The sequence below is a fragment of the Mustela nivalis genome (assembly GCF_964662115.1).
Source record: "Mustela nivalis genome assembly, chromosome: 8".
Classification (NCBI taxonomy): Eukaryota; Metazoa; Chordata; class Mammalia; order Carnivora; family Mustelidae; genus Mustela; species Mustela nivalis.
In genome coordinates, this window is record NC_139027.1 from 22315125 (window position 1) to 22332170 (window position 17046).

The window sequence follows — 17046 nt, forward strand, 5'->3', positions numbered from 1 at the left end:
GTACTTACTGTTCTCTGTCAGACTTACACACCTGACACAGTGCCCTCAAGGCCAATCAGACACTTATGTCAGTTGTCACAGATGGGAGGATTTGCTTTTTTTAATAGCTGAGTGGAATTTAATGGCTGAATGTAGTTATCCCATTTTCTTTAACCATTCGTCCAGTCCGTTGGTAGACTTTTAAGTTGTTCCCATGACTTGGCTGTTGTAAGTGATACTGCAGTGAACATGGGGTGCGTGTATCCCTTTGAGATCCTGATTTTGTTTCCTTTGACATACCCCCAGTAGTGGAATTGGTGGAACATCTGGTAGCTTTCTTTGTAATTTCTTGGGGAGCATTCGTACTGTTTGCAATAGTGATTGGCCAACTTATATTTCTACGAACATTACCACAAGGGTTCCCTTTTCTTCACATTGGCTTAGTTTTTTTAAGATGGATTTCGTTAGGTTTTTGGTACTTTGTCCTAATCAGTGAGATCTTGATGGAAGAACATAATAAATGAACTTTTATGCGGATAAGAATATTAATGTTACTGCTTAGGTGGATGATAGCTGAATGCAGTATTTCTAAAAGTAAATTCAGGAATCTGTTTAGTTGTTAGGGCTCTGCCCTCTGCTTGTTGATTACAAACTTAAGGCTGGGATTTTCCCCTTGCAGAATCTTCTGAAGAGGAGTCAGATGATGAAGTTGCAGAGAAGGACTCTGATGTGAGTACCTTGTTTCCTGGTGCATAAATCTGCCTTTATGCCCTTGCACTCTTATAAATGAGTCCTTAATGAGTGCTTTCCGTGCTTCCTCTGTTCGTACCAGGATAACTGGGATGAAGATGAGGAAGAGAAAGAAAGTGAAAAAGAGGAGGATGTTGATGAAGAGAACGAAGAGGAAGAGGAAGATGCCGAAGAGAAAGATGAGGAGAACGGGGAGGAGGACAGGGATGTGGCCAGTGAGAAAGAATTAAATGGAGATTCTGACTTAGATCCTGAAAATGAAAGTGAAGAAGAATGAGGACGGAGAACAAGCTGATGGAGCTGTCACCTCTGGCGCGCCTTTCCCAGTGCTGCCGAGTTCTCCTGGGAAGGGTTGTCTCGGGGACAGGCGCCAAGGACCGTTGCACATTTCCAGATTCCTCGTGGTGGTTCCCATGCCATCTCGCTGTCCTGAGCACCCCAGACTTCACTGTGTAAATAAGAGTGTTTCCTTCAAATGTTAATAAACTTTACACAGCAAATAGACACATTTTCTGCAATGTACTGACATAAGTGTCTGATATATGGTATATTTTTATAATATAATATCCCAGTATGGTTGGTTATAGCAAGAATTGACGTAAGTGAAGACACAGACATTTCCCATGTAGGGTTTCAAGACCTGGACTTTGTGAAGGAGTCAGCTCTTATCTCAGGTTGGTATCTTTCATCAGATCCAGACATGAAGCGGCACTAGTAAAAACCGTTTTTAATTTGGTACATTTTCATAAGATATGAAGGGGTAACTAAAGATGGAGAGTAAAAACGGTTGGGATTTAAAAACTTAAATACCAGTATCCCTAGCTTGTCTGTTACTGGTGGTGATCTGATTTGAGTCAGGTTGACTATTTGGAGTGCTTCCCCCAAACAGCCACTTATTTTTTAAGCTGTCATGTGGAATATTTTTTTAAAACACACAAAAAATTATGGTAATTAAAAAACGAAAGAATTAGCCATATTAAGGATTTTTCTTGACTGCAAGTTGCCTGTAAAGAATCATCAGTGTATAGATTTAGAAGTACTCATTATCTGCAACTTTTTAAAAAATTCAGTTATAGCTGCTTTTGAAGAGGTTTTCATTTTTATTTAAATTACTAATGGATCAAAGAACAACTGTTTATTTTTTCTCTTTGGTTTTAGATATTAATGATAACCTTGTTGGAATTTTTTTCCAAAGAAAATATTTTTATAATTCAGTAATTTAATGTTTTCCTTCCTTTTCATTACCCACTCTTGGCAGTGTTAGGGTATCTGTTTACCTTTAAAATAATAAATCTGACTCGAGACTTTTTATGTATGTATAAATAAGTATTTTGGTGTGCTATAAAAGCCTTTTCAAATTATCAGTAATTTTTTTTTTTTTTTTTTAATTAAAAGAATGAGCCAGTATTTGTTTAGTGCTCTCTAGGGAACATGCAGATGGAAGCTCAACTCTAAGGGAGGGCTGGGGAGATGGGTTTATTTTTACCACCTGTGAATATGTAAAACACAAAACCATTATCTCTGAGGGACTTTTTAAGCTTAATGGCAGAACAGAGATCTGTGCTCAGCTCACAGAGCTGGAGCCACACAAGCATCTTGGGAAGACAAGTTTGAGCCGCTACTGGTGTAATGTACAGTTATATTTGTCTATAAATGGAACTGTTTATGGCAATTTAATACCATTCTCTTTGTAAAGTGAATAAATATTCATCTTTACCCGGTGCTCGTCTTGTGGTATATGTAGAGGAGCATAGCCATGTTTGGGCTCGTGTGCATGCGTCAAAGTGATCTTACTCCACTAGCATTAAAAGGTTAAAAATTGCTCTCAGGGTTTGTTGGAAAGCCTAGAATTTGCAAAGCAGTGAAAGAACCAGGAACTTTGAGTTTAGATGCAGCCCCGTGTGGCTGGATGGTGCTTCCGCTGGCCCAGGCTGCAGTGGTGTCGCCGGGGCCAGGCCGAGAGCGCTCATCCCCTGGGTTCTGCCTCGCCTGCGTCTCACTTCCCGACTCTCATGAGGGAGCCACGGACTGCAGTGTGTAGTCATGGCTTACTCATTATTTTTTGGGTTAGACTAACCCAGGGCTTAATTAGGCTTGTTCCAAAGACATTCCTGGTTTCAGGGTATTTTTCACTATATTTCCCATTCCTAATCCAGGCAACATTCTTTGTGGGTGGGGTCATCTTTTCTGAGATTAATTTTTCTTCCCAACCTTTTGTTTTGAGAAGTTAACCTTCTATCAACATCAAGGGTTATATATTGTATTTGGTTGTGTTCTTGATCTGTTAATCCAGGATTCTCTTAAGTGTGTGTGTGTGTGTGTGTGATGATTTTGATGTTTAAATGATTCCATGTAAATTAAGCTGTGTTGGAGAATGTTTTACAGTCTGGATTTGTCTGTTATGATTAGATTTTGGCTTAAATTTTTTTTTTTTTTTTTTAGCAAGAATACTAAATAGGTAATGGTATGGGTATAGGTGAATATATATGGAGTATAAATATGTTTTGACATAAGTAAATGTCAAGCTTTTAGGTTTGGGACTTCTGAAGTTTTAGTGCACAGGGGTGCTTGAGGGTCAGAAACAGGATCTTGGTAGTGAGAACACTGGGTAGGTATATTGATGCTATATAAGGCTGTTTCCTGCAGAAGTTAGCCATTTTACATTTCATTCATTTAACAAATATTGACTGATTGCCAACTCGACCAGGGATTTTGTAGTTGCTTGGTATATGTCACAATTTTGTCCCGAGGAGTTGACATTCTACCAGAGAGATATATGCAAAAACAATATCTAAAGAGTAAGTAGATTCTGTGTAGTATGTTAGAGGGTGGTAACTTGGGGTTGGGGAGTGGAGTACGGAAATGGGTAGTCTGTGTGGGGGGATGTAGGTTGCAGAATTAAGTACACGTCAGATTAGAGTTTATTGAGATGGTGAGATTTGATCATAGGGAGGGATGAGTGAATTAGCAAGTGCATATCTGGGGAAGAGTGTTCGGAGTGAGGAAAACAGCAAAGGCCCTGTGGCTAGCACATGGCAGTGATTGTGTTGTAGAGAGAGGTCAGTGAAACGAACAGAGGGAGAAAGAGTGCATCAAGAGGTTAGCAGAGATAATGAGCAATCAGGTTGCATAAGGCCTTTCAGGCCACTGTAGGGACTAGCCATGCTCTCATGCTCATGCTCTCGTGAAACACAGTTGTAGCGTTTGAGCAGAGGAGTGCTCTGTGCTCTGGCTTCTTTGATCACCCTGGTGCTATGTTGAGAAATCGAAGAACTGCATCCTAACAGGCAGAAGCCAGTAGGATGCTTTTGCCGTAATCCAAACGAGAGATGATGGTGACTTAGGTCAGGGTGATGGTCATGGAGTTCGGTTGGTTTCTGGGATTGTTTTAAAGTTAGAGCTAATGGGATTTCCTATGAGGTATGAGAGAAGCAGAGGATTCCGATTCCAATAAGACTACCAGATATTTTTTGTTTTGTTTATAGAGCACCTGGATAATGCTGTGGGCGGAACAGATTTTAGAAAATTGAGGAATTGAGTTTCAGACATGCTGAATTATAGATACCAAGTTGGGAATGTGTATACATACCTGATTGACTTGGGGAAAGGTTGAGAGGGAGGCAGATACTTGGTATTGACATGTATGTGACAGTAAAGCCACAAAACTGAGCTTCCCGTGGAGTGAAGGCACAGAGGCAGAGCACCCGGGCCTGGTGCCCCAGCACTGGAGAAGAGAAGCCGCGAGAGACACGTCCAAGAGAGCGTGTCCGTGAGGTAGGAAGGCTTGGCGTTCATTTACTCTTCATTCTCTTCAAATCTGAATTCATGACAACCTTCAGCCCTGATTTCTTTAAACTGTAAGTGATGTTCCTGGTCAGCCCTCCCGGGCTGCAGGGGATGTGATGTCCGCCCTTCATAAATGACCATTCGTTGATCCCTTCTTTGAAGGTAACTTGGGCATACGATCTGTTTCTTTAATCTGATGTCGTGGTCTTCACCTTTATGGCCCCTCAGCACCGTCCCTTGTGTCAACCCATTATGTGTCCAAATTGTATACTGCATCAGAGGATGCAGAACGAGAGGCCACAGCAGTGAGGCGTCATTCAGATCAGAACACAGTCTGGCAGAGCCCCAGGGCAGGGGGCGGTTCACTCTTCTGTACAGTGCTGGCTGCCTTGCTGTGAGAAAACCAGGTGGGCTGTACTTGGCAGTACTCTGATCAGATTGTCATAAATATGTGGATAATTTTTAGTAAGGTCATTCAGAGATGAACAGGGCGATTATAAATGCACTCATGGTGAAGAAGTTTAAATGAAAACCCAAAAGTTGAGTTGCCTGGCCGGCTCAGTCGGTTAATTGTCTTTGGCTCAGGTCATGATCCCAGGGTCCTGGGATCGAGTCCTGCATCGGGGTCCCTGTTGGGTGGGGAGTCTACTCTCTCTGTGTGCTCTCCTTTCTCTCTCTGACAAAAACAAAACAAAACAAAAAACCTTAAACCTGGAAGTTGAAAATCACCACTTTAAAAATTGCCTGGCATATTGTTTGCAGGTAGTAAGAGGCTCAAACAGGGAGGAAATATTCTACTTATTGGCTGCTGAAGGTAAAGGATTTCCTGATGGGATAAGTAGGTGTGAAAGCATTCCATTCTACTGCGGCCCCACCATGGGTGTTTCTTAGTTAGAAGGAAGGGAAGGGGCATGGTGGTCTGCCAGTGTGGTCCCTGAAGTCTGAGGCCACCTGGCTGCTGCCTTAGCTGGCCCGGTGTGGTCACGATGCTCTGAAACTGGGCCAAAGCTTCGCAGGTTCAGAATGTTTTATCTTTGTCCTTGGAGTCGATGCAGTTTCATAGAGTGAAATCATTAACCAGCCTTCTAAGAAAAATTGGTATCTGGTGTATTTACCATGAGAAGACAGCATCTCCAGCAGAGCGGAGTGTTCTTGCTGGGTGGTGACATGTCTTCTTCCTGCACAGGGAAGCCACAGCGCCGTAGAGGAAGCTGCCTTTATAACTGGAAGGCTGTCTTTGCACCAGAGGGTGGAATTGGAATAAGAGAAATGAATTGGATGGTCTTACCGGCTGGTGTTATGGCCAGTGTTGAGATCTTGGCTTCCTTTTTTTTCTTTTTTAAAAAGATTTTATTTATTTGACAGAGATCTTAAGTAGACAGAGAGGCAGGCAGAGAGAGGAAGGGAAGCAGGATCCCCGCTGAGCAGAGAGCCCAATACCGGGGCTCCCAGGACACTGGGATCATGACCTGAGCTAAAGGCAGAGGCTTTAACCTACTGAGCCACCCAGGTGCCCCACTTGGCTTCCTTTTATGTCGCTCTGGGTCCTCTCGCTTAATATTAATCCTTCTTTTAACAGACAGTCACTGTGGTTGCAGTACTGGTGTTTGGGGTCTCCTCAGACACCCACTTAGGGCAGCTGGTTAGGGTATTCTAATTATTTAGGGGACAGCTTTCTCCTGACCATGGGTACCATCACCACACGGTTACACCTAAGAAAGAAACTTGCCATTTGCAGCCCAACTTTGACCTTGTTCATTATATTTAAGCTAGCAAAAATGTGGCTCTCCCCCTTTTCTTTTATTGTGGTAAAATACAATAAAATGCAGCATTTTAACAGATTTGAAGTGTACGGTTCTGTGGCATTCGTTACATTTATATTGTTGTGCAACTGGCAAAGTCAGTTGGTGAAATTTGTCATAGGGTCAGGTCCAGGAAATGAAAGAGGGCAAACGTGAATACAGTTGCTATTCTGGGGAGGGGTCCAATTTAGGGCCAGAAGCTTCAGTTCTGGGCCCCCACTGCAGGACGCAGTGATAAATCTACGTTATTTTATTTATTTATTTATTTATTTTGGTGTGTGGCAGGAGGGTAACAACCGTGCTGTCTGTGACAAGAATGCCGTGAGAAGCAAATGGAACAGTGTCTGGGCGACACTGAACACCAAACACCAAGGCACGGGACTTGGTGAGGAGCTAGTTTTCAGAACAATTGTCAGACATTTTTCTAACAGAGGGGAAGATGGGGTGCGAGTTCTAAGGCAACCTCCTTTTTGTGTCTGGCATTTTCAAGAAATTCACAAAGCCTTATGGGTGAACACATCCCTCCCCACTAACACAGGTGAAAAGTAAAATGAATCCTTTCTCCTTTCTTTCATATATATATATATATATATATATTTTTTTTTTTTTAAGATTATTTGTATTTAAAGATTATTTGACAGAGATCACAAGTACGCAGAGAGCTGAGCAGAGAGCCCAATGCTGGGGCTTGATCCCAGGACCCTGAGATCATGACCTGAGCCAAAGGCAGCGGCTTAACCCACTGAGCCACCCAGGCGCCCCTGTTTTAGTCCTTTTATATCTCCCCCACCGCCCTCACATTTACCTCTCTAGGCACTGGTTGTGATTTATCATGCTTGTGGAAATAAAGTTGGTTGCAACTATCCCTTTTCAAAGTAGAAAAAATAATTACTATAAAATCTATCAGTACATTGCATGTAGTTGAGAGTAATTGTTCAGGGGCATAGATATGTTAGGTTGCTATGTAAAATGTGTTTCTGCAGGTAATCCATTTGGAATTCTTTTCAGTGTATCTGTGAGATGAGGCTCTAATTTAGTTTTCCCCCTACACACATCAGTTTTCCCTACACTGTTGAATACTGTCTCCTACGGACTGAATTTGTGTCCTGAAATTCCTGTGTCGAAACCCTAATTCCTGATGTGATGGTATTTGGAGGTGGGGCCTTTGGGAGCTAATCAAGTCAGGAAAGTGAAGCCCTTGTGGTGGGATTAGTGCCTTTATAGAGAAGACCTGAGAGAGCTTGCTCCCTCTCTCTGCTTTCTCCATGTGAGGACACACGGAGGACGGCCACCCGCAGGCCGGGAAGCGGGTCCTCAGCACGCACCAGATCTGCCGGCACCTTCATCACGGACTTCCAGCCTTCAGAACCGTGAGTGTCATTTGTCATCTAAGCGCCCCCAGTCTGTGGTAGTTTGCTACAGCAGCCTGAACGCACTAACACTCTCTCCCGTAGACCCGAGCTCCAGCCGTCGGTCTGTCTCGGTGCCATCCGCTCAGTCTACTCCCCTCTCTTGGGTCGGGACTCAATAGTTTGAACTATTGTAGCTTTACAGTTAATTTTATTTTATTTTTGGTATTTTTATTCCTACATATTTCCTAAATCTTTGTTTACCTTTTCATTCTTCCATATTATTAAGGAAGGATTCTTTGGTTGTAAGAAACAAAAATTTAACCGGAGGCAGCTTAAGCGAAACAGGTGTATTAAAAGTCCAAGGCATCTCTGCACACAGGCCGAGCCAGCTGGACCTCGGGGAGGGACTGCAGGTGGCAGGGGCAAGAACCGCCAGCGTCTTCGTGAGGTCCCTTACGTGCCGCCCTCTGCTGCCTCAGAGTCTCTCCGTCGTTTGGCTGCCTGACAGGGCCCACGTTGTGATGTTACAATCCAGGCACTGATGACCCTCAGGAGAGCTGGATATTCTCTGCCTCCCCAGCTCCACTCTCCGGCTTTCTCCATCTGCTCTGTGCCCTGGGAGGCTGAGTTTTACACATCGCATCAGCCTGGCTCCTGGGCGGGCAGCTGGTTGGCATCGGCGATGGGTGTCTGGGCCAGGAGGGCGATGTTGATTTGCCTGGGGCTGGCGAGCTCCTCACCTCACTCTGGGGTAGCAAGGGCTTAGCTCTAGCCAGAGGCCGGTGACAGTCACCTTTCTTTGCTCCTCTGCTGACTGCAGTTTAAAGTTCGATTTGCTTTCTTTACCTTGTCTTAGAATGCCTCCCCCTCCCCGGCCAATTTCTCCTAACTCGGGCCACACCATTGTAAGCAGCCCCGTGATGAAACTCTTCAGATACTCTCGGAGTGTGCCCCTGTTTTCCGTAGGGAGCCTGAGCCGGTCAGGATTGCCGGGTCACATGCAACCGCCCAGCGCCATATGGGTGCCTTCGAGGAGCCCACCTCAGTTAAGGCAGGTGCGGGGGGCAGTCTTCTGCCCAAAGCCAGGTTCATTGTGAGCTGAGCTGTTGTCTTGCTCATGAGAGTTTAAGCATTTAAAAAATATATTTAACAAGTTTTAAGTTGTGGTTGGATATACAGAGTATGAAATTTACCACTTGAACCATTTAAGTACACAGTACGGTGTCAGGAAGTATATTCACAACTGCGCGACGATCACCGTGGCCATCCGTCTCCAGAACCATTTCATCTTCTCAAATTGCCACTCTTCACGCATTCAACACGGACTCATCTCCCCTTCCCCGTAGCCTCTGGCAACCACTGTTCTCCCTTCAGCCTTTGAGTTTGATTACTCTAGGCACCTCATTAAAAAATAAATCTTAATTAGACAAGTAACACAAATACATTCTTATAAGAAAGGATGAAAGCATTAGGTATAAGGCTAAACTAAACGGGCCCACCACCTTGGCTCCCTCTGTCACCACTTGCAATGGTTACGTGCAGAGGGGAGCGTGGTTATTTTAGGTTAAAAGAAGCTTGAGTTCCTCCAAGTTTTTTTTTTTTTAAACAATGTATTTATTTTAGAGTGAGAGAGAGCGTGAGCACGCACCAGTGGGCGAAGGGGCACACAAGCAGGGGGAGGGGCAGAGGAAGAGAATCTGGAGCAGGCTCCCCAGTGAGCGCAGAGTCCAGTCGGGCCTTGATCTCATGACCCTGAGATCATGACCTGAGCTGAAACCAAGAGTCAGTTGCTTACCTCAGTGGGTTACACTGAGCCACCTAGGCACCCAAGTCTTTTCCTATGCTTTTCGGTACATTCAGGTGTGCTCTTAGGAAATAAATAGTTTCTTCTTTTCTCATGTAAATGGAATCATACTGTATTCTGCAACTTGAACTCACTCTTCCTAGCCAGCGTATCTTGGAGGACTTTCCAAGTTAGTAAGATAGAACTGCCTCATTCCTTCAAACTGCCTCAGGACCAGCTGGTGGGGCTTGGAATAGACCAGTACATTAGGAGAACTGATTTCATTTTGAAAGATTCTAACATTAAAATTTATTTTTCCCATTTGATAGGAATATCACATGATGATTGTGAATTTTTAAAATTGGGAAATGGTGGTTCTTGCTTCTACCTCCTCAGGCTAGGGTCATTGCATTGGAAGAAATGACCTAATTGCTCCTTAAGGAGTGGGTGTGGCTGAACATCCCAGTTTGGGCAAAGTAAACAAGATTCTTGCACAAAATATTTGCTAGGCCATTCCTCAGGATTGTATGACTTTGTGTGTTTGTTTAGGACTCCAATAGGCTAGGGAGGGACTGGGCTTCTGCACAGGTGAGTGTCTTCAATGGGAAGGGTTTTTTTGTTTTTGTTTTTGTTTTGTTTTTTGGTCTCTCTTCTTCCCCAGATGGGTGTTTAGTGGCGTTGAAGTTCCCTGGGATTGCTGCTTCCCGCACTTAAAATTTGGGGGCAGGGATGAGTAGGGAGAGACTATGGAAAAACTAACTAGAAAACAAGTAGAATAAAGTAAGAGTCATTTCCTTTCATAAGAGAGGTGCCGTGGAAGTCATGAAAAGGGGGCGACAAACTACTCCCAATCAGGAATCAGAATCAGACTTTACTACACTGACCCTGGCCTGAGGGAAGGTCTTTTAGGAAGCAAGAACAACGAAAGCGAGCAGCAAATAGATGCTTACTAGGTGTGTTCTAGAAACTTCCAATGTGAACACCTTAGGCCTGAGATCCTTGATCAGTGAAGTGTGGGAGACTATCCACTTTTAAGAAACCAAAATGAGTTTTGATGACCAGAGAGCCTATGGCAAAATTTTCCCAACACACGGTGCACACGTGTGTTGCTTATTGCCCTGGCTTGACTCTGCTGAGCCCAGCGAGTGCATTTAGAACCAGAGCATGGCATTTTCTTCCATCCTCACCAGGCCTTGTCCGGTTGCCCTGGTACGTTCTCAGCTTAGAAGGACAACATCAGTATAAAAACAACCACTAGGTGCCATCCTTGCTTTGTGCAAATTGCCCAGCTCTCTTTTCTGGGGTCCAGGTCCAGAAACAGAGCCCGAGGGTCTCAAACCCAGCAACGTGCATTGCGAGAGGGACCCAGACGTGAACCCGAATTTAGAGGAGGTTGAGTCTCCAGCTGGTTGGCCCCTCCGGACAGTGACCATGGAGTAGGCAGCTGGTCTGTCAACTAGCTTCTCAGACCTACCTGCAGCATGCCACCCCACCCCACCGCTGCCAGGCCCCCCATGGGACCACAAGCCTGACAAAATGGCCAGCTGCCAGGAAAAGCAGCAGTCTGTGGGAGTCGCTCAGTTTAGGAAGTTTGAATGGATGCTTCCCTTTCTCCATTCCCTCACAAAGTAATAATGATAAAGCCACAGTCCGAAAAATCACACAGACATACACCAACAGTATTTGTCTGCCCTACAGAACCTTGTCCATGGAAGCATGATTTTACACTATGGTAGTGATGGAAGGGGTGTAGAATTTTTTCCCACTTCTTTTCCCAACTTGTAAAAATTTCAAATATACAGAAAAGCTGAAAGAATAGTATAATTATCTGTACGTACACCGGTTACATTAAACCATTGTTAATATTATATTTTGCATCCTCTGTATTTGTGGGCATGTTTAGTTTTGCTCATCTTTCAGAAAGTAAACTGGAGACATCACAACACTTCTAAATACTTCATTGTGAAGTTCCTAAAAATTGTGACGGCCAACATAATCACAATACCAATATTACACCCCAAAAAATCAAACAGTAATTCCCTAATGTTGTCTGATGTCTGGTTCATATTCAATTTTTTCCGACTGTTCCCTCAATGCCTTTTACTTATTTCCTTTTACTTTTTTTTTTAATAGCTATCTTTTTTCTCAAGCCAGGATCTAGTCAAAGTTAGCTCATTGGATCTGGTTAAGTCTTCTCTGGTTACTCTTGCTCTAGAACAGTCTCTTTCCCTTTCTCTCTTTAGTTTTTCTCTGATATCAACACATTGAAGCAACCAGGCCAGTTGTCTTGTAGACTGGATTTGATTGTTTCTCTGTTGTAGGTATAACTCATTCTTCTAAACTCTGTGTTTTCTATAATCTGGATGTTACATCTTGGTACCATCCAATAGAATTTTCAGTGATGATGGAAATGTTCTCTGCAATACCCAGTATGGTTGTTACTAGGGAGAATGGGGTCATCAAACAATTAGAATTTATTCAGCATGGCTGAATAATTGAATTTTAGATTTTATTTAATATTCATTCATTTATTTGAAATAACTACATGTGGCTAGTGGCTATGGCATGGAACAGCACAGATCTTAAGACTTAGTCAGATTTGGGTTTCCTATATATATATATTTTTTAAGATTTTTATTTATTTATTTGACAGAGATCACAAGTAGGCAGAGAAGCAGGCAGAGGGAGAGAGGGGGAAGTAGGCTCCCTGCCGAACAGACAGTCTGACGTGGGGCTCAATCCCAGGACCCTGGGATCATGACCTGAGCTGAAGGCAGAGGCTTTAATCCTGAGCCACCCAGGTGCCCCTGGGTTTCCTAGTTTTGATTAGACATCAAAGATGACACTGTATACTTCATACTGTAACACATCCGGAGGTGAGATAATGACACACGGTCTTACAAGTAGTGAGGCTAGCTACAAAAAAAAAAAAAAAAAAAAAAGGAAAACCAAGCCTTTATTGAGGTATAATTTACAATCTATAAAAGCATACACTTTAAGCATATAGGTCAATGGGTTTCAACAGGTATTTACACCTGTATAACTGCGGCATGATCCAGATAGAGGAAATTTCCATCAACCCAAAAATTTCCCTGGTGCATCTTCTTAGTTAATCCCAAATGTCTCCCTTCCTGTAAGTCTGAGGCCACCAGTGATAGGCTCTCTGTCACTGTGGAATAGATACCTTTCCAAGAGCTTCATGTAAGTAAAATCATGTAAATGTTCTGTTTCAGTTCTGAGTCTCCAATGAAGGCTACTAACACAATGTTTTTGAGATTCATTGATGTTGCACGAATCTATAGTTTGTTTTCTTTATTTCTGAGTGCTGTTCCATTGCATGGGTACATGACAATTTGTTTTTCTCTTCTGTTAATAGAGATTTGGGTTGTTTCTGGTTTAGCATTAAAAGCCAAACTTTCCCTTTACTGCAACCCACAAATTTTGGTAGGCTGTATTTTCATTTTTATTCAGTATAAATCATTCTCTAATTTTTCTTTTCTCTTGTGAGTTCTCCTTTGACTCATGGATAATTTAGATGTGTGATTTTTAATTTCCGTATATTTGGGGCTTTCCTGAGGATTTTTTTTTTTTTAAAGATTTTATTTATTTATTTGACAGACAGAGAGCACAAGTCGACAGAGAGGCAGGCAGAGAGAGATGAGGAAGCAGGCTCCCCGCTGAGCAGAGAGCCTGACTCGGGGCTCGATCTTAGGACCCTGGGATCACGACCTGAGCCGAAGGCAGAGGCTTAACCCACTGAGCCACCCAGGTGCCCCTCCTGAGGATCTTTCAACTATTGCTTTCTTTCTTTCTTTCTTTTTAAGATTTTATTTATTTATTTGACAGAGAGATTACAAGTAGGCAGAGGGGCAGGCAGAGAGATGAAGGGAAGCAGGGCTCCCTGCTGAGCAGAGAGCCCGACGCAGGGCTTGATCCCAGGATCCTGGGATCATGACCTGAGCCAAAGGCAGTGGCTTTAATCCACTGAGCCACCCAGGCCCGCCTCTACTATTACTTTCTAACTTAATTCTGTTGTGGTAAGAGAACACTTACTGAGGCTTATTTTATGGCCCAGTACAAAATTTATCTATCTCAGTGGAAGTTTCTTATGCATTTGAAAAGAATGGGTATTTGCTATTGTTGGGTAGAGTGTTCTGTAAATATCAGTTAGGCTGGGACACCTCAGTGGCACAGTCGGGTGGTTTAGTGCCAAACTCAGCTCAGGTCATGATCTCAAGTTCATGAAGTCAAGGTTGTGAGATTGAACCCCGCAATAGTCTGTTGGTTTAGTGCCAAACTCAGCTCAGGTCATGATCTCAAGTTCATGAAGTCAAGGTTGTGAGATTGAACCCTGCATCAGTCTCCCCATTCAGCATGGAGGCTGCTTGAGATTCTCCCTCTCGCTCTGCCCTTCCCACTGGTGCACACTCTCTTCCAAATAAATAAATAAATCTTTTAAAAATATATCAATTAGGTCAAGTTTTTTGATGGTATTTTTCAGGTATTCTACTTTTTGTATCTACTTATTCTATCAATTATTGAAAGGAGTCTATTCAACTATACATGTGATTATGTTCTCCCAGTTTTTGCTTCATGTATTTTCAGCTTTGTTATTCACATTTAAGATTGCTATATCTTCTGGATGAATGGACTGTTTTGTCATTGTGAAATGTCTCTCCGTCTCTCACAGCTGGTGACATTTCTTGTCCTAATGTCTATTTTGTCTGATTTTAACATAGCCCCTCTAATTTCCTTATGCTTATTCTGTGCATGATAGAAATCTTTTCCCATCCTTTTACTTTTCACCTACCTATGTCTTGAAGTACTTTTCCTAAAAGATTTATTTATTTTAGACAGACAGAGCAAGCAGGGGGAGGGGCAAAGGGAGAGGGAGTGAAATACTCCCGAAGCAGACTCCCTGCGGGGTGCACAGCCCAACTTGGCTCTAACTCAGGACCCTGAGATCATGACCTGAGCTGAAACAAAGAGCCAGCCACTTAACCAACTGAGCCACCCTGGTGCCCCACAACTATCTGTGCTTTAAATTTGAAAATGTATGTCTTCCAGGCAGCGTGTAGTTGGGTCTTGTTTTTGCCCAGTCTCTCTCTTCCTTTTGATCTCAGTGTTTAGATGATGCCCATTTACCATGGTAATCTGTATGACCGGGGTTAAGTGTACCATTTTGCTAGTAGTTTTCTATTTATTTCCTTTGCTCTTTGTTCTCTCTTTCTCCCACTTTTGTGACTTTTGGTTGAATAGTTTTAAAAATAACACTCTTCCTACTCTACTTCTTTGTTTGTTTGTTTGTTTTACTGATGGCTCTAGGTTTCCATATGCATCACAATATGCATGACCTTTAGGAGTCCCAACTGAATGCTCCTGAGTTACCAACAAAGACTCTGCTTGTTGACTAGGTGGAACTTAAATGCTGTGTAAGTTCTGGGACCTGCTCTGCTCACTGTTTCTTGGTAGCTCTCCGTCTGACCTCCTGGGATTGCACTCTACACCTGAGCCTCTTGGTATTCAATAAACTCAAGGGCATGCCTGGGCAGAATTTGAAGCTGCTTTTCTACCTACATCTCTCTCCACCAGAACTGTCTTGCAACTTCTGGCTGCCTCAGCTTCTCTGAACCCCCATCTCCATAACCACAACACGGCCAGATTGGGGTTCCCTTTCCCCACTCTGTGGTCTCAAGGTGCCTCCAAGCAGAAAGCTAGGATTCCTTCAGGCCGCCCTACTTCCGTTTCCTTTCCCAGAGGATTCACAGTGCTGCCTGTTGTCCAGTGTCGGAAAATAATTGTTTCATATATTTTGTCTGTTTTTCTAATTGTTTACTGTGGGAGGATAAATCTGGTCTATGTTAGTCCATCATGTTAGAAGGAGAAGTCTCATTTAACCTTTGATTATTGATCTTTTTTATGTGGCTACATAGTCTTTATTATAGTAATTTAAAAATGCATATAAATAATCTGTGTTCATTTGTAGAAAACCTTGAAATACCAATTGAAGTAAAAATCATCCATAATCCCTCCATCATGGAGGAAGCAGAGGTATTGTTTTAGCATATATCCTTCCAGACTTTTCTATGTGCATATGTATCTATAAATATAAAAATAAGACCATACTATCCCCACCACAGCGATGGTTTATAACAGCTGGCTACTCCCCAAGAGCGCCAGAGAAATGGCGTCCATTTGTTGTCTGCGTTATGACAGCTCATGAGTTTCACAGGAGAGCCCTACTGCATCTCGGAGGCATTTGCAAGACTCTGGACTTGAGAAATTTCTCATGTAGAAGAAAACCATCTTTATTTTTAAAGTTTTCAAATTTTCAAATGTAAAATTTCACAAGAGGAAGACTAATTTAATGGAGCTGGGGAGAGAAGTCATAGGTTTGACGTTGCACTGTTGGGCCCCCACGGGGCTTGTCCTCAAATGTATGATTTGAGTGGGCAAAGACAGAGAACATTTTTTTGGGGATTGAAAGATTTCAAGAAATTTATCCAAGTCTGGACTGTTTATCAATCTGGATTATTTATTTATTTATTTATTTATTTATTTATTTATTTTTAGAGTATGTCATTATTTTGTGATGTAGTGCTCAACGATTCATTAGTTGTGTACAACACCCAGTGCTCATCACCACACACGTCCTCCTTAGTACCCATGACTCAGTTACCCCATCCCCTCAAACCCTCCCTTCTGTAACCCTCAGTTTGTTTCCCGGAGTCCAGAGTCTCTCTTGGTTTTTCTCCCTCCCTGATTTCTTCCCCTACAGTTTTCCCTCCCTTCCCCTGTGGTGCTCCACACTTTTCCTTATGGTCCACAAGTAAGTGAAACCATATGATAATTGACTTTCTCTGTTTGACTTACTTCCCTCAGCATAATCCCCTCCAGTCCTCTCCCTGTTGATGCAAATGGTGGGTGTTCCTCCTTTCTGATGGCTGCATAATATTCTATTGTATTTATGGACCGCATCTTCTTTATCCATTGGTCTAGTGAAGGGCATCTCCACTTCTTCCTCAATGTGGATCTTTTAGAGTTAGAAATAAAACGGGTCCCGCTGCTTAAGAACTATATGCATAAAATCTCTGTGACCTACGCGGGCCCTGCTCAAGGCAGCCATTGCCTGGCCCAGCGTTCCTTTTCCTCTAGAGAAATCGAGTCCTGCAAAAGCTCTGGAGTAGTGCGGGGGACCCAGGCCCCTGGCAAGCCCTTACCTTCCCTGAGTATCGTGTCCTCATCCACAAAGGGAAGGTGAATGCAGCTCTGAAGGCGGCAGAGAAGATGCAGTTAAATAAAGTTGCTAGTGTGTCCTGTGGCCCCGTGTTCAGTAAACCCTCAGAGAGGTTATAAAACTCTTCAGACCACAGAGCAGCAGGGCGTCAAGTACCATATCACTTCTGACCCAGAGTACATTTGTTCCCCCATCTTCATCTGTGGTCCAATTAGAGACTCTCTTTTCAAAGAGTTGAATAGTTATTTTTGCCTATAACACTGCAAATGCCCTGCATGGTCACTTGGCGTCCATTCTCTGAGACGCACTGGGCTGTCATAGACGTTCTCTTTCTGGTTCTCTCCATCACTTTGCTGA

At 43.1% G+C, this 17046-nt stretch overlaps 1 protein-coding gene across 1 annotated transcript in view; it reads left to right on the top strand.

The window, feature by feature from the left end:
- Positions 1-2448, top strand: part of WDR43 (WD repeat domain 43) — a 46687-nt gene extending 44239 nt beyond the window's left edge. The window contains exons 17-18 of the mRNA XM_082745085.1: positions 659-708; positions 812-2448. Coding sequence (XP_082601211.1) covers positions 659-708; positions 812-1006 — 245 coding nt within the window. The 3' untranslated portion in view covers positions 1007-2448. The remainder of the gene's footprint in view (positions 1-658; positions 709-811) is intronic.
- The last annotated feature ends 14598 nt before the right edge of the window (positions 2449-17046 follow it).